This window comes from Vigna unguiculata, chromosome 4 (assembly GCF_037176805.1).
Source record: "Vigna unguiculata cultivar grain cowpea cultivar isolate G323 ecotype 2 chromosome 4, ASM3717680v1, whole genome shotgun sequence".
Classification (NCBI taxonomy): Eukaryota; Viridiplantae; Streptophyta; class Magnoliopsida; order Fabales; family Fabaceae; genus Vigna; species Vigna unguiculata.
Window position 1 is genome coordinate 48,405,691 of NC_140795.1, and position 24,550 is coordinate 48,430,240.

At 29.2% G+C, this 24,550-nt stretch overlaps 1 protein-coding gene across 6 annotated transcripts; it reads left to right on the forward strand.

Moving 5' to 3' along the window:
• Positions 1 to 525: 525 nt before the first annotated feature.
• LOC114181106 (Protein kinase superfamily protein) lies at positions 526 to 14,656 on the forward strand. 6 transcript variants are annotated; one of them, XM_028067456.2, is made up of 23 exons: positions 527 to 886; positions 4,632 to 4,729; positions 5,800 to 5,867; positions 6,330 to 6,402; positions 6,747 to 7,001; positions 7,272 to 7,396; positions 7,484 to 7,528; positions 7,652 to 7,733; positions 7,834 to 7,902; positions 7,995 to 8,165; positions 8,249 to 8,314; positions 8,453 to 8,521; positions 8,640 to 8,786; positions 8,901 to 8,974; positions 9,543 to 9,740; positions 10,191 to 10,282; positions 10,533 to 10,609; positions 11,100 to 11,222; positions 11,312 to 11,354; positions 11,434 to 11,480; positions 12,777 to 12,835; positions 12,919 to 12,970; positions 14,063 to 14,656. In XM_028067456.2, the coding sequence occupies exons 5-23, from the start codon at positions 6,774 to 6,776 to the stop codon at positions 14,105 to 14,107; spliced, it is 1,812 nt and encodes a 603-aa protein (XP_027923257.2). In that variant the 5' UTR covers positions 527 to 886; positions 4,632 to 4,729; positions 5,800 to 5,867; positions 6,330 to 6,402; positions 6,747 to 6,773; the 3' UTR covers positions 14,108 to 14,656. The 6 variants fall into 6 exon arrangements, with proteins under 6 accessions (XP_027923254.2, XP_027923252.2, XP_027923257.2 ...); XM_028067453.2 differs by having other exon boundaries at positions 526 to 886; positions 5,800 to 6,402; XM_028067455.2 differs by lacking the exon at positions 4,632 to 4,729.
• Positions 14,657 to 24,550: the final 9,894 nt, after the last annotated feature.

Consider the following 24,550-nt stretch of genomic DNA (forward strand, 5'->3'; position numbering starts at 1 on the left):
GTGTTTTATAATAGTATTTAACTTATCACTAAAGCAACACTATGTCAAACATTATAAATAACTCAACTACAATCTTGAAATACGTACGAAACATACAACTAACATAACAAAATTTGATTAAAATGACTAAATCCACATATTTCAAAAAATAAAAAACTAAATTGGTTCAACGTTTCAAAATAGACTAATTCTAAAATTCGCTAAAAGTTAAATGACAAAAAACATATTTAACCCAAAATATAATTAATATTTTAAATTTCATACTTGTTTCTGTTTTATGAAAACTATAATTAATTTTAAAAAATAAAATAAAATATGTAACTTCTTCATATACCTTTTATATGTTTAATTAATTAGTCATTTAATTTACTATTAATGCAAAAAACACGTTGATTATTGATTAGAAATAGGGTTGAAAAAAAATGAATGAAGAATTAATTATATATAATGGTAGTAATTAGCATTACTTAATTTGATCAGTGTTGTGAATTTGGAAGAGTAGCAGTATAAAAGAGGAGAAGCACTGTGTCTCATAATTATTCCCATGGTTTTTCATTTTCTTGAATTTGTTTAAATTGTGTCCGAAAACAAGAGAGACCAGTCATCAGTACTGAGATTGAATCGAGGTTGAAGTGTGCGTTGTGTTGTTGTGTTGTGGCACAGAAACCGAAGCAAACTCAGAAAAACAGAGAGAGTGAAAGAGAGAGTTCTGATGTGAAATTGGAGAAAAGGGAACACAAAGCAATCCATCCATGGTGGTTCCTTTGGTTGATCAGAGGAGCAATTGAATTTTGGTGACTACTCGATTTCTCATTTGTTGTTGTTATCATTCTGACTTGGTCAGATTCAAGTAAACGCTCTTTCTTCTTCGCACTGGAAACCCTAGGTTCGTCAATTCCCAACTCTAATTTCAATTCACGGATTTTCTCTCTCTGCTTAATCTGTCGTTTACCTCTCTTGAATGTTCCTTTTTTTTTTTTTATCATTTACTAAGGGGGAATTCTCTTTTGTTCCCTTTTCGTGGCAGCCATAATGTTTGTTCTTGCTTTTATCGGTGAATTGTGTTGATCAAAATGCCTGTGGGTTGTTTGCTTTTGTTGAATTTCATGATTCTGTTGCAGCTGAAGTGCTAATAGATGTTGAAAATCTTTGAAAGATGTTTTTTTTTTTTTTTTTTTTTTTTTTTTATTAAGACTGGGGATTGGATTTGGTGCTTTACTAGGCACTGTCTTAATTGTTGGATTTTGCATCGGTTGACTTCACTGGGTTGTGTATCTGAGTTAATGCAAGTCTAGGATTTGGGAATGGTGAAATAGATTTTGCATGGAAATGAAATTCTTGGGTAGATAATAATGGTAGGTCTTGTTGAAGTAAATAATGACAGACAGAGAAAAAAGGTGGATTTTTCCGTGGATCAGTTTATCGTAGTAGCCGTGGCTTGGAGTGAGGAAGAGGGTATACTTTGATGTGTTTATGGATCTGTCTAATTTTTGTGGGATCTAAAAAATTATGCTCTTCAAAGCTGTAGTGCTATCGGCCAAACATGCTGCAATGTTGTTTGTATAGGTAGGAAGTCTGCAGTCTGTACCTTATGGCCTGATATCATTTGTTCCCTGTGGGAGGAGGATTTTGAGTGGGAGGGTGGGGGGATTTGTTGTTGAATGTTATATGCTGGTCGGAAATCCATTGCAGCACTAGAGGATATACAACAAACTGAATTCCTTATCTAGTGTTAAGTTCAGCAGATTCTATTAGGAAAAGGCCTTACTATAAATCTTATGTTATAGGTTGGAATTGTCCATGTTACGGGCAATGCTGTGTTTGCAATTGGGGGTGTAATTAAGCAACTAGAAAATTGATGTGTGGTTGAGGCGGTGAAGGTTTATTTCTATTATTGACTCTGACCTTACAAAGCATGGATTAAACAACTTACATTTATTTGTTGCAATGGAGTAATGGATGGGCATGGCTGGTTTATTTTAGTTTTCCTTCATTTTGTATGCTGGGTATTACTTGAATCTTAAAATCTATTTTCTGGATCAATCATGGGAAGCTTTCTTGGCTCAGAGGTCCAGGAGCTCTTAAATCTTAACTTTTCAAGGAAATTGTTTTTTGTCTCTCCTTTATAAAAGGAGAACTAAGCTTTTTGAAGTGCTTTATCTATTGGGGAGAGAAGGATGTACACACCTTGTGCCCTGAGCTTCTCCTTTTTGTTTACCACAATATTGAAAGCTAATTGTCGAGTATAGGTCCAGGGATTTAGCATATGTCTGAAATAATAGACGGCAAATCAAGGAATTCCATACAGAAACAGTGGCTGAGCATTGGAAGTATAAATGTGGAATGGATCCTAAGTAGGCACCATAACTTGCATATGAGAGGAAAGAGCTGTATGTGGCCTAAAAACTTGCAACATGTTAATTGAAATAATTCTATTCCTGTAACCAACCAGATACAAGATGTGATGTTAGGTGGAGCTTTGAGTTTCTGGAAAGGACTATTGAAAAACTAAAGTACAATTGATCTAGGTCTCCTTGGTTCCATATATTATCTTCCAAGTTCTAGCCCATATCAAATAATTGATCCGTGGACTCTTCTAGGGAGTAATCATGGTTTCATGCAAATCATTTTTCTAACTTCTAACTCATTGTTTGGGGGAAAGACAAGAGAGATGTGTGTAAGCATATATCAAGAGCTGATTTTCTACCCAAGTCATCCCAAAACTGGAATCTATTACCCACCCTCAAGGAAAGCATAGTTTATACGAGAAATATATTTGTATGGTTAGTGTTTTAACCTTTGTGGAGCATAAAAGCAACTTTAAAGTTGAAGTAGAAGCCCAGAGTTTTAATTTAAAATTAAACTGCATGTAAAACCAGTTTCTTAAATGCTCATTCTTTTAACTGTTTCTTCACTTAAATAAGTTGCTCTTTGAACATTTATATTTCTAAAATTCGTTTGCTCCAAATGCTCCTTTTGAGGAAAAGAGAAGCCCAAATTTAGCTAGATCAAATTTTACCTAACTGGAGAAGCTTGGATTGCGGTGTATTCACCCATTTTTATGTAAGCCATACCTACTATATTTGTTGCTTTGATTTGCTTAGGTTTTCTTAATATATAACATGCATGGAATTTCTCTGCCTAATTATTGAGGATAAATGATATTTCTATCTCAGAAAATTATCTATATGAACACACACCTCAATCTCCCCATGTTGTCCTTAAATTCCTTGTTAATTTTCTTTCTGCTTTCAAATTTGGTGGTGTTTATTAATGAGTTTCTACGAATGTCATCACTTAATTACTCAAATGAACCATATCAAGCTTTGGATGACTAGCTTGGAGTTCCATGATTATGGTGTTTTGAGTACATACAAAGAAGTCCATTGGAAGCATAAATAATCTTCTTCCATTTACTGATTTTTAGGTGGATAGATATTTGAGAATAGAGGAATAAATTCTGCACGGGAATGAAGTTTGTGCATTGATAATAGCAGTCCTTGTTAGGTAAATAATGACAAACATAGAAGGCTGGATTTTTTGTAGCTCAATTTATTGCAAGAGTAATGGCTTGTGGATAGGAAGAGGGTATACTTACAAGTGTTATGTGATCTATAATGGTTAATTGTATCTAAAGCCCTTAGCTTTTCAAGGCTTGAGTGCTAACAGCAAAGCATTGCTGAAGTGTTGGTTATATTGTGAAGTGTGTGGTGTGTACCTTATGCATTGATATTATTTATTACCCCGTGAGAGGACTTTGAGAGGAAAGGGGAATTTGTTGTAGAATTTTATATGCTGCTAGCTAGTCCATTACAGCACTAAAGGATGTACAAGAAAATTTGTATCTAATGTTTTCGATCAAGAAAATTCCATTAGGAAAAGCCCCTTATGATGAATCTTGTGTTGTATGCTGGAATTGGCCATGGCATAGGCTTTATTGTGTTGGCAGTTGGAGATGTACTTTAGCAACTAACAAGACTAGTGTGGTTGAACTGCTGAAGTTTTAAATTATAATGACTCTGACATTACAAAGGCTGCATCATGCATTAAACAAATTATATTTATTTGTTGTCAGAGAGGGATGGATGTACAGCTGGATGATTTTAACGTTGCTTCTGCTTGTATGTTGAGGAGATTACCTGAATCTTATAATCTATTTTGCTGGCCCAGTCTTGGGAAATTTCCTTTACTTGGAGGTCAATGAGCTTTCATGTTTTAAGGACTTACTTTTCTCTTTTAATAAAAAAGAGAAATTTACTAACACATTGAAAGGTGGGTTTTTCTCTGGCTCAGTTATTATTTTAGTTATCAGGTCTTGCAGAGGTGAATAATGTCTTATTAGATTTTTGGAAGCAAAAAGAATTCAGATGACTTAGCATTTTTAAGGCTTGAGTCCTAAGCTTACTGAAATACTGTTTGAATTGGGAAGAAGGATGTCCATACCTTGAACCATCTGCTTCCCTATGAGCAGTGGATTTTGAGAGGGAGGGAGGGGTGGTGTTGAATTTTATATGCTGCGGAAATTCGTTCAGCAGCACTAAAGAATGTGCAAGAAATCTTTATCATATATTTTGGATTGAAACATATTCCATTGGCATTAGGAAAAGACTTTGATAAATCTTGTGTTTTAGGTTGGAATTCCCAATGGCATACTGGTCCTGTTTTATGTTGGCAATTGGTGATGTATTTAAGCACCCAACAGAACTGACATGTGATTGAACTGCCAAAGGTTTGTTTCTAGCTACTGCTACTGACTTTACAAAGGATAAATTAAACAAGTTACATTTATTTGTTGGTAATGAGTGATGGATAAGGAGCTGGATTATTTTGGTTTTGCCTTGTGTATGTTGAGGTGGTTAAATGAATCTGAGTCTATTTTACTGCCTTAATCATGGAAGTTGCCTAGGCTAGGACTCGGAGCTTTAAAGTTTAAGGATCTTTTTTCTTTTTAATTAAAGCATGAGGAATCTTCCATAATGTAAGAGCAAAGAACAAAGTAAATAGGCAAAAAATAAAAAAGAATATTGATAGTGCCATGCATATCTAAACCAGTAATCTTCTCCCAAAAGTAGACATTTGATTTGAGCCATAACCTATCATCTAGAAATAAAGAGTTTTAATGGTAGCAAAACCACATGAAATAAAGTAGTCTGTTTGGTAATTTTATAATTCTTTGAGATTAAAGATTACTTTTAAGTTAAAGTTTCAAGGATAATGTGTTCTTGATTTGAAATAGAGGAGTTGAAGTCAAGAGTTTCTGAAGTTAGAGCTTTTAAAGCTCACTCTTTTATGTTTTATTCATTAAAAAAATATGCTCTTTCAAAAATTCTTTTTGGATCAAAATCTCCTTTTAAAGAAAATTGAAGCCCTAAATAAGCGAGGTAAAAACATTACTTTTATTTTAACAGTTGAAATTAATTTTCTGATTTTCATAATTGTTTTTCTCTTAGTGGTCTAAGGTTTTATTCTTGTCAGACTCATTCTTCTAATGAAAAGTTAAATTTAAGACAAGTTAAGTAGGCCTGTGCATCATTTAGTAGCTCTTGATTGAGGATGCATGTTAGAGATATATTATGAATCCATTCATGTGTCTTCACCTAGTACCTTAATCTTTAGATTGCTAGTTCATGATACTTGCATTGCATATATATGCAAAGATATATGATGGATATCATCTTTGTGGTATTATTGCAAGTGTGGATCTCACTTCTAATTCTGTTCTGTAATATTTTTTAATTTGTAGGGAGAATTGTTTAATTTTCTTGAGTAGTGAATTTTTCGTTGTCACCATTGCTGCAGATATTGGAGATTGACGTGATTCCCTCTTCTCCTTCCTATCCGCGTGCAGTGCTAAATGGATTCCTCTGGTTCTTATCTCGTGCTGTTTTAGTTGTGTAATATGTTATAGTGTCTGTTTAATTTGTTACACCTTGCTGAATAAAAAGTAGGCAGACATCTCAAAATTCAAGATTGGCAATACTAATTAAAATTGAATTAGAGCGATTATCAGTTACTTACAGCATTATCAGTGTTGAAAGGAGCATTTTGGTTGTGGATAAAAGAGCATCCCTGTAAAGTTGTTGGATGCACTTTCTAGTTTGGTTTGAGAAAACGGCAAATGCTACCAACCTGGAAGTATTATAACATTGATTTCACCACTTCAGTATGTGACCAAATTTTTTCGGGTGGTGCATTTAATAATAAACATATTGATGTTATGTTATAAGAAGAAAAATGGAGCATGTTTTGGAAAAAAGATTCCCTCTTAATGCAGAAGATTACAAGTTATATGAAGAAGTTGGTGAAGGCGTTAGTGCCTCTGTATACAGGGCTCTTTGTGTTCCTCTCAACGAGATAGTTGCAATCAAGGTTCTCGATCTAGAGAAGTGCAATAATGATTTGGTATGTAGACATTTTTTCAATTTCACATCACATTCCTTTTAGTTAAATTGTGCTGTTAGTTCCTTCATACTTGGTTTCGGGGGCTAATGATATTATGAAAGAATGATTTCAACCATCACTATTCATTACATTGTTTGGTGCTAATTTATGTATTTGTCTCCTCCCTTGTTCACTCTTTAAGTCTGTTGAATTATGTGGGTTGCATTATTTGCTTTAATTCAAGGATAATTTTATTCAATCTCTAATTCATTGTTTGATAATTATTTGTCTATTCATCTATGTGACTATATTCCATATCTGTCATATTGGATACATTCTTATTGATACTTCTGCAAATTGTGCAGGATGGCATTCGAAGAGAGGTACAGACCATGAGCTTGATTGATCATCCAAATGTTTTACAGGCACATTGCTCTTTTACTACTGGACACAATCTATGGGTTGTAATGCCATACATGGCTGGGGGTTCTTGCCTCCATATAATGAAATCTGCCTATCCGGAAGGTTTTGAAGAGCCTGTTATTGCTACTTTATTGCATGAAGTTCTCAAAGCTCTTGTTTATCTTCATGCCCATGGTCACATACATAGAGATGTTAAGGTGTGATGCATTAGCTATCTGCCCTCTTATTTTTTAAAACCTATGCACCCTTGTGATATTGAAAATTGAGAATCTTAAAGCTAGATTTCTTAATCTTAAACTAAATAGCATTAATGCATTGAATCTGAGATTTTGGTTTTCTTCTTTTGTGGTGCTTGTAAAGCTGTAGCTGAACTCAACAACTATATCTTATTTTTATCTTTCCCGTTTCCTCATGTTTGTTGGTTTTCTGTTCTTTTTCTCCTCTTTTAAATATTTGCAACTGTGCAGGCGGGAAATATTCTGCTTGATTCTAATGGTGCAGTCAAACTAGCTGACTTTGGAGTGTCAGCATGTATGTTTGATACTGGAGACAGGCAACGTTCAAGAAACACTTTTGTTGGAACACCTTGCTGGTATTAACCCTCCTTTATTGTTGTTCTTCGTCTGGTTACTATCATGTGAATGATTATTGAAGCTATGGATTGTCTTTATTTCCACAGGATGGCTCCTGAAGTCATGCAGCAATTACATGGATATGATTTTAAGTAAGTGTTTTCTATTCTTTTCTTCCCTAGTATGCACAATTAATACTTTTGTTATTGTTATCCTTTTGGTTCCTGATATCTTACACTCTGCTGGGTTCTCTATTTTTTTTTTTCTGTGAACAGAGCAGATATATGGTCATTTGGTATAACAGCACTTGAACTTGCTCATGGTCATGCCCCATTTTCCAAGTATCCACCTATGAAAGTAATTTCTTGTCTTCGAATATTTGCAATTGCCTATCAGCTGCATGTCTCTGTTTCTGTGAGCTCATGGTTGAATTTTTTCACTTATTTTCTGGATGCAGGTTTTGCTTATGACTTTACAAAATGCCCCTCCAGGTCTTGATTATGAAAGAGACAAGAGATTTTCAAAGGTTTGTGTTGTTTACTAAAGCACTTTGTAGTTCGTAGCATCTATTACTTGTATTCTTTTTTTATATCTAAACTTTTCCTCATCTCTTTTTAGGCTTTCAAGGAGTTGGTTGCCACCTGCTTAGTAAAAGACCCAAAAAAGCGTCCAAGTTCAGAAAAGCTTTTAAAGCACCACTTTTTCAAACATGCACGCGCTAGCAAATATCTTGCTCGCACCATTCTAGAAGGGCTGGCTCCTTTAGGAGATCGTTTTAGATCGCTGAAGGTTTGCTGTTCATTTGCAAATTCCCCTGTTTTATGTATAAATTATTTGGGTTTTTGTTATCATTTCTCTTGCTTGTGTAACAGGCTAAAGAGGCAGATTTATTGGTGCAGAACAAGGCTCTTTATGAGGATAAGGATCAGTTATCTCAGGTAGGTTTGTTTTAAGTTATGCGTGTAAATGATTGCTTCTGTGACTGTTTATGCAAGGTGATGTTTTATGAGTACAATTTCTCATTATGTCACTTTACTGTATCATTGTGTCTGTGTTGTGTTGTATTGTACGTACAGAAAGAATATATTCGAGGAATTAGTGCCTGGAATTTTAACCTGGAAGATTTAAAAAGTCAAGCTGCTCTTGTAAGTAATTTTACCTTCCTACTTTGTCTTATTTATTTATTCTTTTTAATTAGGTTGGAAACTTAAGCATTGTTGGACATTGTTATCTTTTTGTAAAACATTTTTCTTTTGTCAACAGATTCAAGATGATGACATACCTAATGTAGATGAGCCACAAAAGGATAAGAAGGAAAAAGTCAGATCGGATGACTTCAGGGATTCTGCAGAGACGTTATCATCTGTAACAGCTAATCATTCAGATGATGCACCCATTCAGAACAAGGAGGTACTGTTATTGTCCAAAAGTGATCTAATGCTTATTTTACCTTGTGCTTTTTTGAACTATAAACCTTTTTGTTTAAGTATACTGGACAGGATTTACACCATATCCATATTTCAGGATGGATTTAATAATCTTCAGGATTTGGAGGGTTCGCTTGCTTCATTTCCTAGTAAACCTCTTCAAGCACTTAAGTATGTTTATCTTCTCGGTCTTTCCCTTTCATCTTCTTTCTTTTTTTTTAAATTTTCAAGTGTTAGCGATGTGTTTGAAATTTGGGTTATGATATCATATGTGTTTCCACTTATGTGGGAACTTGTATTGCAAGCTGAAACACTGTTGGTTGTATGTTAGAAATCAGGTTGTTCGTTTTATGTTTAGTAATTATTTATGTAAAATAGTTATAATGTGCAAACTGAGCCCTTTGCTATCACTTTATCTCAAATCAATTCATTAAATCTTACTATATGATGTATGTAGAAGTTTAAGCAATAATATTCTTTTAGATTCAGTTCTCCATTTATTAATAAAAATATAGAATGATATACTTGTTTATATTACCTTTTTTTTGTCTAATTAAGAATTAAAGAGAAATTTTGGATGTGGCAAATGGCATGTATAATTGAATATTCAAATCAGTATTCTTTTGGTGACCAGTTGAAATTCTTCCTAGCATTTTCTACAATTATGTTATAGTTTAGCAAATAACAATGCATTTTTAATTATAGAACATTTGATCTTATTTATATGTAAATCATGCAGAGGATGTTTTGATATGTGTGAGGATGACGTTAATAACAACAGTCCAAGAGATCTGGATCAGGATTATGGAAATGAAAGTTCTGGGCCAAGTTCTTCATTACAACAAAACGCCAACAATCAGCAAAAAAAGTTTCCGAGTGGTTCTTTGCTACCTGATAATTTTCTTTTTCCCAAAAAGGTTGTTACTGATGGGGACAGGTAATTTTTCATTGTTACAACAATTGTTTGTAGCTTCATTATTTTTCTTCTCCATTTTCTTCTGGACCAGTTATTAGAACTTCTCATTCAAAATCAGTTTCTTGGAAATGAAGTATTTTTTTCAAAAGGATCTGAGCAAACTGAATTGTCCAAAATTTATAGCTACACATGCTGTGCAATGTCTGTCACTTTGTTTTGTGCTTGTCTTCATCACTTTTATATTTTGGGTTTTGTTTATCATACTTGCAGTTGCACTGGTTGCATTAGGAAATGAAACATGATTACTAATAATTTATGAAAATTTGGTATATGTTGAAAGCTTGGTTTTATAATGATCTGAGATCGAGAGAATTGTGATATTTTATTTTTCTAGTAGACATTCTTGTTACTCTACTATTGCTGCATATTTGGTTTGCAATGTGCTATCATATGTTCTGCTTTTCTTAAAAGGGATTACCTACAAACAAAGTATTCTTCGGAGAGGAATCACAGTGGACCATTGCAATATCGACAGAAGAGAGATACCAACAACCTTCCATTGGGTAGGTGTATCTTCTTAGTCTGCTTTATAGTTTAGGGTTTAGGGTTTAGGGTTTAGGGTTTAGGGTTTAGGGTTTAGGGTTTAGGGTTTAGGGTTTAGGGTTTAGGGTTTAGGGTTTAGGTGTATTTTGATAAACTTTATAGTTTTCTTTCTTCTGTTCCAGCTAGATTTTTATTTTATCTAAAATTAAATGCATTGAAAAATGACTTGTATATATTTTTTCTTTGTTTTTTTTTTTTTGTTGTGCACAGTTGATGACCCATCAGATGGAGCGTTTGTCCAGCGTAGGGGGCGGTTTAAGGTCACATCGGCTGATCTCAATCCAATGGTCTGTATCAAATGGCAGATATTTTTACCTATTACTTTTATCCATGATGAAGATTTCTTTGTAGAGATTAGTAAAGCAGTTTTTTTGGCACTTCATTATTGGGTGAAAGTAATATGGAACCCACTAAATCTCGTGGGTGGTAACGTCTTATTTATATTAACTAGTGGGACCAACATGAAATTCACCTTATATTGAAGAGTTTGTGAAATGAGTGTGTATTGTCATTTTTCTTGTGTATGGTGAATCTTCAAATAATGCCATCATATATGAGTTATGGATCTTGTTAATTTCTGGTTTGATCTGCTAGAGTCATTATATGCACATTATACTGTTTATTAAAGATTGTACCTTTGCTAATTTGTGATTATAACAATTTTGGTTGAATTTGTCTGCTTGAATGGTGGATTTCATTAATTACCAAGATGGAACTTGGTGATTTATGTTTTACGCAATGGCTTTGTAACCATTGCCTTTTCTTTTCCTCATTTAGGGTCCTTCAAACAATGCTTCTGGCCCAGTTGTCAGTCCTACCAGTCCACCAAATCAAAATTTCATGGCTGGTGCCATTCTTCCATCGCTTCAGTGCATCTTGCAACAGAATGGTTTGCAAAGGGTATTTTTTTGTTGAATTTCTTAGTTTTCTATCGTTTTTACACTTGACAAGTATATATCATAACCTTATTTTCCAATGGGTTTTGCCAGGAAGAGATTATAAAATTAATAAAGTATGCAGAGCAGTCTTCTGGTAATGCTTCTGTGTGTGTTTCCCCTTAAAATATCTGGCAATTCAGTTTGTTTACTTTTACTTTTTTAACTTGTTACAGGTAAAAATGCAGAACCAGTGGAGGCAGGGGCAGTTGATAGTTTGCAGGTAAATTACTCTGGTACAAATTTTTCTCGTCATACTTTTTCTTTAATGATGAGAAGCATTATCCAAGGGGAATGTGGAGAAAGTTTGGAAATTTGGGAGACTAAAATACCCCAGAAGGACAATTTCTCTGCCCTTCGTGGCAACATCCAACCCAAAACTATCCAAGTGATTAGCGTGCTTAACGTTGTCAAATTGGAGAGTCTATGCAAATTATCAGTTTATATTCAAATGACTGGTTGAATCTTATAAGAGTTTACTTTAAAAAACTATTAATGATTTATTTGCATAACACCACCGTTGTTAAAATTATAAGTCATATCAAGAAATTGCGCAATCTTTTGTGCTAAACAGTATCGCGTGCTGTGAATCATGACCGGTTTCATTCATGAGCGGTATTGTAGTAGGATCTTGATCTTCCATGAACAATAAATTCAGGGAGAGACAATGGGTGACAAACTGAATGTATTCTTTCCAAAATTCTTTCTCCCCCATGTGTGACCCTACTCCCTTCTGACTCTGCTTCATCTCTGGGGATCTTCTTTGTTTGCCACTGTCTGAGCATTTTTCCACAGGAGCCGTCTTCACCTGTCGCTGGAAAATGAGAATGAAAATAGGGTTTCTGTTGTCATTTGGGTTAGAGTGGCTGTTGGGCCTAAATAAAATGGGAAGTTTTTTTTTCTACTATACTATTATAAAAATATAAAGATCTCTACAATATTTAAGCATATTCATGGAGTAAATATCCGGTTGTTGCATTTTGGGTAAGAATCTTACAATCCTTCTTGAGTTTAACAACCTTGTATGGCATAATACTTATAACACAACAATGATTCAATATTTCTACTTCATAATCAATCTAGTCACAAGCCACTCTCATAAAGTTTAATAGTACATTGGTACTAAAATTACAAACTGCATAAATGGCCATCTTTCTTACGTTGACTCCAGATTTACACCAGATTTACACGAGCTCACATATCCAACAAAAGGTGTTTGATTGCTGTTTTCTTTTTCTCAAATCCGTTTTGCATTGACATCCTATTTCTAAACTTATCCTCGTCCTCTTTCCCCTTGCTGTAGCAGACCTTCTTGACCATGATTAGACCCATAAAAAATATTAAAGGAATATGACACGTTGAATTTTGGAACTGTGGTTGACACGGTTCGGATATGAATTTAAGAATGAAGTAAAGGATTAAGCAGAAAGACAATAAAAAAGTAATCTTTTAGATTTTGCTGTAGTTTGCTATTTTCGTACTGTTGTGTTAAATGGTTTCATATTTGTACAACTTGCAGGTACCTGCAACAAACAGGGAGAAGGAGCTGCATTTTCAGGTGGTTCAACTCCAACAGAGGTACATGATACAACTGAATTTTTTATTCTTTAATCTTTGAAACTTAAATTCAATGTACATCTTATTTTCAACTCCTATGTCAGCATTGGAAGCCTTGTTGAGGAATTACAAAGACAAAAGATGAAAAATGTTCAGGTATATTTTAATCTTGGTCCATCCTACTCTTCTATTTCATCTCAAACTATTTGTTTATGCCATGTTTTAGTTTCAATCGTTCACACCTCACATTTTTGTTTTTTCTTCAATATATTTCTATTCAAATTCCGTACCCATTGCCTTTGCAAAGTAAATTCTAAATTTACAATCTATCCAGGTAACAACCATTGTTCCCATTGAACAATTGGTTGCCTCTGTTTAGGGGCATATTGAAACTGTGCATTGACATGAGATTAGGATGGGGTTAAAAATTGTAATTCATAAGTTAATTATTAGAAATCGAAAAATATTAGTTTTATTCATATTAGAATTCCATTATTGGACCTAAAATTGTAATTATGATAAGTATCCAAGCACTTCAGTAACCCAGCTATACTTAGACTTTCCTAATTCTCATACCCTTATCATAAAACTGTCCCTAAGAGGGTAGCCTTTTTTGAGACAACGTATCCAATGACTTGGGGAACTCATCCTCAATAGCTATTAAAGGGGACAATCCAACACTTAAATGCTTAACCAAGCTCCCCATACTACATGACGGGGGACTTGGGCAAACAATATCAAAATTCAAAGTCCAATTAGAGTATCCCACATTCACTAGAGATATGACCAAATATATATTATATAAGTAGGTGGGTGCAAATCCCACCTACTAAGCTTAAGTTAAGCTTGTAGTCTACCTTCTAATACAACTAGTAAAATTTGTTGAGTCTATTGTTTCACCTGTTATTAGACCTCTCCTATTACCATTACCATGTTCACGAGGTGATAGGAACATGTTTTAGGCAGTATTAGTACATTAAACTCCTACTAGTTCCAAGGATGGTAAATTTATTAAAACCTACCAAGACTGCTACCTTTTTTGTGCCAAGACTTGTACCTACATCCGTATAATTCATAAATTTTGAAAGCACTAATTTATTACCAAAGCTGCATGTTACTTACCAAGATGTTCCTTAGTCTCTCAAGGATCAACCATGGATTACCTTATCACACATTTGCTTTCTGAAAATTTGGTATTTGGAAGTCAGCAGTGAAGTCATGGTCTAACACCTTCTGTCTGGTTTGCAGTTAGAGAAACAGTTGAGCAGTATGATTAACAAAATGGAGAAGTGAAGAAGTCTATGGACGTTATGATGGTTTAACTGATATTTAGACAACACCTGACGTTCATTGATAACAACATTCAAAGATGATTTGCAAGGTGCTTGAGGGATGGAAGAACGTCTCAATTGTATTACCATGTGTGGTGTGAACTTTTGTTTGCGGCAGACACTAATTTTGAGATGCTATTCCTTAAGTCGCCTGTAAAATGTAATTTATTGAGATTGGGATGATGATATCATGTAATTTAAACTTCTCATTTTCTCTTATTCTACCTAAAATTTACTCATCAGAGTTCCCATGAATGCATATAACTACATAGCTCAGCAGTGATGTAGCAATCTCTGCCTTGTGTTTCAATAAGTTCATATATCACCTGACAACCAAACACATACACAGAATGCTGGCTGAAATGGCTAGTGTTCAAGTGTAAAATTCCAATGGTTGATGGAAATTCAAATTTTTATTTATATTACTGACAATAAATTCTCCCAGTGGATTGTATTTTTTCATATAAACTGCAGTTGAAATTTATGTGTATAAAGAGATATTTGTTACTTATTTTTGTGATTTTTGAAATTGTGACTTAGATATTTTTTTCTTCACTGAATGTGTCTTTGCAGCGTGGCTTAATTGTGATATATTTTTCTCTGTAAGAGAAAAATGTAATGGATAATGACAACAAGTGATCGATTGTCTTCATTCCAAGAGTTATAATATAAAATTTTGATTTATTTTTTTTGGATTGCACTGTGCTATAACACTTTTTGAACTTGGTTGTTACATTTAACTTATTGGGAAGGTTTTTTCATTTATTTATGTTTTTAAGATAGATATAATTTTATTTTTATAATCTAATGTTTTATTTAAGAGTTATGGTTTTGAATTTTATGTCATTTTAGTACATTTTAATGAAAATATTTTATAAGATATATGTTTTAAACTTACACTTTTGATTATAATAACATAATGAGTAGTATTATAATCTTCAACGTAGATGCTTTAGAAGTGTAGAAAGCTTACGATAAAATATATCTATTATATGTTTATTTGCACATTCTTTTTATATGATAAGAAAAATAATAAATAAAATTAAATAATTTGGTAATAAATATCAACTTCTACCTCCTATGAATAGTTTTTTTTCTTTGGTAGGGTTGTGTATTTTTATGAATTTGGTTTTATCTTTCATGTTTTTTTATATACGTCATTTTGTAGAATGATATATGATTATTAAATTTTAAATTGTCTTTCTATATGAAAGGTTAATGTTTCTAGTGATGTATAGTGTATAAATTTTATTAAAAAAAATATATCATGATTTTTCATTATGCATAAGTTGTAAACCATGGAAACTAAAAGGTTGATTAATAAATACAAAAAGAAAAAAGGGTTAAAAATTTGTATACACTATTAATTATTATAGACAATTAAAAAATATTTGAACTGTGATTATGTGGTGAACAAATTACACTTATTAAAATATTTCTTGTTGAATGTATTAGTTTAGAAGTGAAGACTTTAGTAATGATATTTGTACGACAGAAATGTAAATAACATTTTTTGACACATTATGGTTTAATATTTGTTAATTAAAAACTAATTATATATAATGTTTTATTTTATAATGATTGATTTAGTATATTTATTGAGACTCAAGAGTTTTATTATTAAAAATGGAGTTAAATATGTTTTTGGTCCTTCAGTGAAAATTGTAATTAATTCCTCTTGGGAACCTTAAACCAATTTAGTCCCTTATCTTTATAAATGTGTGGATTTAATTCTTCAAACCAAATTTTTAAGTTTACGCTTTTCTCAACTAATATTGAAGCGAATATGTGTTAAAAAATATAGACAAACTAAAATACTATAATAAAATGTATTCCAAACGTCAAATAAACTTAATCAAATTCGGTTAAAAGGACTAAATTTATATATTTCTAAAAATAAGAAACTTAATTGGTTTAAGGTTTTCAAAAGGAACTAGTTCCAATTTTTACTAAAAGTTGAAGGATTAAAAATATATTTAATCCTTAAAAATATTAATAGAGTATATTAGGGATGTAAAAAAAATATAATAATAATAAAATGATTTAAGAAAATTGACTAATAAATTCTTCTAATTTTGGGTGCAAATAATATAAAGTTATATTTACATTTTTTTTATCTATATTTATTATTGTTTCCACCTAAAACCAAAATAGCACGATTTCTTTGTGAAACTGAGTGCAATGGTCAAATGTGTGGAATAGACGAGTTTGAAAGTTGATTAGAGTGTGTTTCAACATAATTCTTCTAGAACACTTATTATACATGAAAAAATAAAAATAAAATTATTAGTTGGGATTAATTTGTGTATAAAAGCATATTTAAATATGAATAAAACGAGTTTATGTGTAAGTTAAAATTAATTTATGCACATATTAAAATAAGAATTTAAAAAGGTTATATAAAGGACCTTTTATAAATTAGCTAATAGATAAGTTAAGTTTAGCATATGAAGAAAGTTTTGTTTCCTTATGAGAAACTTTTTCAAATATATTCTAACTTAATTTATAGAAATTCTCTTTAAGTTTTTATTTTTAAGAAAAAAGAAAACAATTATAGATAACTGGATGTTCGATTTTTTTTTTCTTTTCTTATTTGTTTTTCTAAAAACGTTTATTCAATGGTAAAATATGTTGGAGAAGATGGTTACAAGATTAGACTATAATCATTCTATGTTTGAATAAAAGCATCTTTTGAATACTCAACTATAATTAAACTTTCACCTTTTAGTTAAAATTTTCATGAAAAAAAAAAAAACTTTATCTGTTTAAAGGAAATGTCTTTATAGGTTTTTATATTTATTTTAAAACAACATGTATTTTTTCAATAATGTTACTAAATAGAAAGCATTAGAATTATTCATTAGTATTTGGTGAAATAGTAGTCTTTTTCTTTCTCAATTATATGCCTAATTGTATTATTGCTAGTTAAAAGTATATGTCCATTGTCTCATAATAATAAGTTTTGTGTAAAAGAATAACTTATAAAATCAAAATTAATTTTACTTTTTTATTGACATATCATTCCTTCTTCTTTTTTTTTTATTTATACCTCTGATAATATTAATGGGGAACAATGCGAACTCTAAATGAATTAATACTAATAAAGTTAATTTTTGAAAGTAATAGAGATTGTGAGAAAAAAAAAACATAATTACTATTCTCACTTCTTAACTTAAACATAACCATCACCTTCTATATAACCTAAAACTAATTCACATATATCACATACATACCCTTAATACACAATTAAATCATTTAAATCTTAGACATAATTAATTTAAATTAAATTGACACTTTAAAAAATGGTTTCACATATTCATATTAGCACACAAAACAAGTTATTCTATTATTCATTCTTCTTGTATTAAAGGAATATAAAAATTGTAATTAAGTTAAATAATAACAACCCTAAACAGAAAACAAATAGCAACATTGTAGAACTTAATAGTAAAATAAAACAACCCTAAAAAGAAAACAAAGATAGTAACATGAAGAATTTGTAGCAAAAAATGAGCACAAAAGTCTCAACTTTCAATGTCACCTTTGCATTATCAAATAATATTCATTGCATCTTATATACTTAGATTTCTTTTTTCCAGATATTATTGCCTTTTAGTCCACTTTGGAATTTTCTTTGCGTTATCATCGTCAACAAAATTTTTCTCTTTGGAATTCATTAATTTTCACCTTTTTTGTCACTTTGGATTAAAAATAGTATTCTTTTTTTGTCATTATCTACAATGTCAATTATCAACTATTTGGTGTTAATAGAAAAAAATCACACACACACTAATATTAAATATTAGTGTTGTTCCTCCATCTCTTCTTTAATAACATTGATTTTGTAATATGTTAAACTAATTATGTTTTGGTCCACTAAAGAACTCAAAGAACCAAAAACATTTTTTTATATCTATTTTTAGTTAGGAAAATAAATTTTTAAAAATACAATTGAACCTTAGAGATTGATTTTTTTAATTATAAAACTAAAATTAAATTCATTTTAATTTCTAGTAGGGTTAAATATGTTTTTGGTCCCTTAATTTTCAGTAAATTTTGAAATTAGTCCATTTTAAAACTTTGAACTAATTTAGCTCTTCATCTTTCGAAATACGTGAATTTAGTCATTTTAATCAAATTTTGTTAGGTTTATTTGATGTTTCGTTCGCATTTCAAGATTGTATTTGAGTTGTTTATATTGTTTGACACAGTTTTTACTTTAATGTTAAGTCAAATACTATTATGAAACACGTTTGAAATGTCAAATAAACTTAACAAAATTTGATTAAAATGACTAAATCTACGTATTTCGAGAGATGAACGGCTAAATTGGTCTAAAGTTTCGAAATGAACTAATTCCAAAATTCACTAAAAGTTAAGGGACCAAAAACATATTTAACCATTTCTAGTAATTAGAAACATAATTTATTATTTTTTAGTAAGTTGATATCTAATTTAATCTCACAAAATTAATTTATAAGATAAAAATTGTTACGAAATTATAATTTGACTTTATTTATATTTGTTGTGAATTTGTTTATTACAATTTCAAATATTAAATATTTGTATCTAATAAGAATAGGATACAGTAGATGGTATAACAATTCCAATAAACCTAACTAGGTTACACTTTAATATCAAAACTTTAATATATTGAATTATAAAATCACAATTAAGTTCTACTTATAAATTATAATTTAGTCTTATTTTAATTAATGTAAAATTTTGAAGAACATAATCTTCAAACAATTTATTTTTCTAAATATTAACATTTATTCTTCTACTATAATTATATGTTTTGAACTCTTAGTTTCATATTTTAAAAAAATTATCTAAATTATACTACACTAGTGAAAACACGCGTGTGTTTACTTTTTTATAATAATTAAAAATATGATGAAATTATAATTGTAAAAATAAATATAAATATTTTTTAAAATTTTGATTATAGATAATTTTTATTTATTTAATGTTATAAAATGGTTAAATGTTTAAAAATAGTTGAAAAAATGTCATAAAATTGAAAACAATATAAACATATCTTCTTTATATAATAATATACATTATAAAAATGTAATTTGTATAATTTTTATTATTAAATAGTTTTTAATTATAAACAATTGTTTAGATTTAAAAAAATATTATTAAAAAGATGAAATGATAAAAGAATTGTTGTAATTTATAAAATAATTAAATTTAGATTAGTGGTCATTTAAAAAATGAAAATGAAAATATAATTAGTTTAGTTTAAAATAAAAATTATTAAAAAAATAAAATTAAAAAAAATTGTATACAATTCTCTTTATATTTTTTATATATAAATATGAATATCAAAATTTAACTAAAAATACTAAAGATGGTAGAAACTCAAAATATTATAGAATCTTCAAATATTCGAATTATTGGCTATTTTGAACCTAAGTTCTCTCACGATTTTTTCTTCTTGATTAGACATCATAAGAGATGAAAAGTATTTAACATAATTATTATTTATTTGAAATTTTCATCATGTTAACCCTAATCATATTATTATTATGATTATTATTACAGAAGACTTAAGAATCGGAACAACACCATAAGTAAAATTAAAAGCCGAAGACTCGATCTTCTTTACCATAGACTTAAGATATAGTTGATGATTAGAGTTACTTTTTATAAAGTAGATCTTAAAAAATAGATTTTTTAGCACAAAATGTAAAAACACATGGTCCCACTTTTTGGAACCATCTCTGTAACATGGCATCTTCCATTATTTTAATGTAATAAAATATAACTATTTACCCCTTCAGGAGATTCTTTGCATGAATCCACAATCAAAGTAAAAACACATACTACCAAACACATTTTTCTTATTTTAATATATATATATATATATATATATATATATATATATATATATATATATATATTTGGAAGTCCTATCGACTAGAGATAAGGTCAATTTATAATATATAAGTGAAGTGCAAATTTCATTTTCATTTTACAAGTCGATTTTGTGAAGTCGAGTTAGGCTTAAAATCCATTTCTAACATGATATCAGAGTCATTATTTAAAAATAATCTATCCTAACGAGATTTTTTGGACATTCTGTTTCACCCGCTATCGGGCAGCTACCGCACCACCCGTATGAGAGGGTGTGTTGGAAGTCCCACATCGATTATAGATAAGACAATTTCATAGTATACACTTGCTATCGGTCCACCAACGTGAGGGGATATGTTGGAAGTCTTATATCGACTAGAGATAATACAATTTCATAATATATAAGTGAGGTGCAAACTCACTTTACAAGCTGGTTTTGTGAGGTTGAGTTAGACTTAAAACATATTTTTATCATATATTCTTAAATCATTTAAACCATTTAAAAAAATAACTCACTGATTAACTTGTGTCATTTTAGTTTTATCTCGCCAATTCTCTTATGAAGTACAAGTTGATCAATTACTTGAAAGAAATAAAAGAAGAAAAAATTAATCCAATAATTGACGACAGAAAGATTAATTGGTAAGATGCTTAAATAAAAATAAACTATATTTAAATACTTAATATAAACGTATTTTTTTATGATTATTTATTTACTTAACCTATACACTTAATAAACACAACAAGAAGTGCTGAAAAATATTTATAGAAACTGTCTAGACTTTTATTTGTAAAAACTTCAAAATTCATATTATTATGAAATATCTCGTTAAAAAATTATAAAATATTCATTTCAATATAATCAATAATTGTAAGGTTTTTTCTATTATTATCAGCTCTATCTTAAATATAAATCTTGATATGAAGAAATATTGTATTTGATCTCACCACTGCAACTTGTTAAATATTATTAAAACATTATATTTTTAATCAGATTTTTGTTTATACCATCTCTATCCTACGTGTAAATTCTGATCCAAACATGTTATTAAAAGAGAACACGATTTGGATTATTTAGAAGATTGACTGAGAAAGCATTCAACTGTGCCAATAAGTAAATATATAAAAAAAAATGGTCAAAGTCGTGTTTGGTACGCTGTTGCGTCAGGTAGTGTTGCAACGCATTACACACAAAATAAAATAAAACTATTTATTACTTTTAATAATAACCATTACTATCGTTTGCTCCAAGGTATATTTTGCATATATATTCTCTTTTGTATATGAAATCATTTAATTTGTTGGATTAATGTGTTATATTATATGATTTAAATGACATACATATACAAATTCATATTTAAATTCATGATGAATCTAAGATGATATTTGTGTATTAAAAATAAAATCTATAATAATAAATATGTTATGACTTTATCAAGTGTTTATATCATATATATTAAACCTTATGAGAATGTTGAAAAAAGAAATTTATTACATATCTAAAACATTAAGAGTTCCAGATTTGTAATACCTTAAATTTATTTTAAATTCACAAAATTAAAATACACTTAAATAGATTTATGAAAAAAAAAAATATTCAATTCACGAAGATATCAATAGATATTCTTTGGAAAAATATACTTTTGTTGGATACATTCATATATGTGATCTGTAAAGATATATGCATATGTACATGCATATATGATGAATGAAGTATAGAACAAAATTAGAATAATTTTGTTATTACAATGAATTACACATGAAATTATTTTATTATATTATCATATTAACTTTTAGATAGTTTATCCTTCTAAATTAATGTGATTTACTAATGAAACTCCATCATTATCCTTTTAACATTTTTTTTTTGTTTTCAAAACTTACATATAAAATTAAAATATATATATATATATATATATATATATATATATATATATATATATATATATATATATTTTGGGGTAACTCAACCCTGAAGATTTGTGCACCGAACCTTGTATATTATTTTGGTATCCTAATTCATGTAATTCACGATGAAAATCATTTTATCGTGAATTGTGGCACATAAAACATTTTGACTTCAACTTAAAGAACATATGCAAAATTTAATCTTCGAATTAGAAAATTAAGTTCTTTTTTTTCAAATTTTATAGCAAAAAAAGTATATATATATTTAAGTTAGTTCAATAACATTTTTTTTATTTTTATATTGCGACGATGATTCAATATTTTTTGTATTTATATTTAACTCAACGTAGTTTTTATTTTAAAAGTCAAATGATTTTTCATATTAAGAATAACACCATTCCTCATATTTTGTTCTTGACATTGAATAATACACTTAATAAAAGTGAGTGATTGTATTAGTTAACTTATCCCTGTTTATACTAACACCTATATAACATGTTTTTAAAAAATATAAAGTTCACACTAAACAATAAATAAATAAATAAATGTTGATCACTACTATAAATATATATGTAAAAAAATACTACTAAACCATTGAAATTTAAACACATTAATTTTATTTTTTTTGTATACAGTGGTCCATGGTGGTAGCTATAAACTCTGCACGTGATTTTATCACTTTCCATTCTCATCCTTCAATCAAAGCCAAGCCTACGAGAATTATTAAAGTCCATCATAATGAAAGAAAGAGACACATATAACAATTTTAAACATTTCTTCTTCTTTTCTTTGCAAAAGCCAAAAAAGATGCTTCTTATGATTAATAATAATAATAATAATAATTATTATTATTATTATTATAAATTATAATACAATTAGATCGACATAAGAGTGAACACGTATGTCTAACGTCTTGTCAGCTAATTTATGGAAATAGATTGAAATAGATTATTAGTTGACTAAAACGAGTCACTTCACTTAGTAATCTAAATAATTATATTAACAAAATTAAACGTGAAAATTAGGTTACAAATTAATTTTGTAGGATTGAATTAAATTTTACCTTAATAAAAAGAATATGTTGAAAATTTCATATTAACTAGATATAAGACTAATTCAAAAAAAAAATATATATATATATATATATATATTTTAATCGGTGGAGAGTTTATTTGAATATGTTTATTTGTGTTTTTTTTTTAATTGCAAAGTTGTATATTACTTTCAATCCGTCTTATGTTTTGAAAGATAGCACGAAACAAAAACAAACAAAAATTGAAATAAATAAACAATTAGTAATATAAATTGTTAGGGTACAGTATCGTTTTTAACTGTTAGAATCTACAATTTTAATCTTTCCAAATATAATATTCTTTCTAGTGAGTAATATGATTTCTCTGAATTCACAAAATTTAATAACGTTTTCTATAAAATAATTTAATCATATATTCAATAGATTGAAACTCCACATGAATAGAGGCAACTTATAGATTTTTCTATATTTCCTTTCACCTTCTAACAACTAAAATTGTAAGATATGTGTTCCCTTTCATTTTGGTTTCACTAAAATAACCTAATTTATACTGTTTTTTTTCTTTCACTTTTTTTATTTTTTATATTTTTGTTTTTCCCCCCTAAAGGAAAACATATATACCCTAAAAGAAGTGAATGTGTATTGACTAAAACAGAACTTTGATTTTGATGATTAATTCTCAGTTTTTGATAGGGTTTGTTAAACCAGTTTTCTACTTTCATGGCACATACAAAGAACCCCTCTCTTTAGGTTTTTCTACTTTTTTTCATAGAGTTTGGTATATAATTAATATTGATTATTGAAAAAAATGGAAGATGATGTGTTATAATCTTTACCCAAACTAAAGAGTCGTACAAAATTTAATAAACTTTCTCTCTCTCTCAGCAAAAAATAGGTGATCAATCGAAATTAAAAGTATATATAAAATAAAATAATTAAACTTGGAATATTCCATTTCTTTTAAGTTTTTAATCAAATTGTGATAAAAAGAAGTAACTTTAATCATTCAACATAACTAAAATATATAATTTAATTAAATTGGGATACATTAAATTTGAACTGTTATTAGAGATCTCATATTGAGTAATAATTTGCGATATATTAATAAATGTAATCCTCACTTAGATAATTTTGTAAAATTAAGTTAGATTTATCTATTTTATAATATAATATTAAAATTATCCAAAACTTATCTTAACCAAATTTTTAAATAGTTGGGTATATGATATCATTTATCATCACTATTAAATAAAACTCATATTTCCTGTTAATTTTGTTTTGAAAATTTTTTAGTAAGAAATACATACAAAGTTTGTTGTGAAAAAAAAATTTGCAAGAAATTGCTACTAATTTTTTTGCAAATACTTTTGTATAAAACACTTTTCATAACAAATTTTGTAAGAAATACTTACAAATGATATAATTTTGTAGGAAATAATTACTCACGAAAGAATTACCTGTCAATTAAGATTTTTAACAAAATAAAAATTCTTATAAATTTGTTTAACAAATTTGTAAGAAAAATCTTATGAAATATGAGAATTTCTAGTAGTGTATGGTACCATTATACAACCATTAATATATAAGAATATTTAAATAATA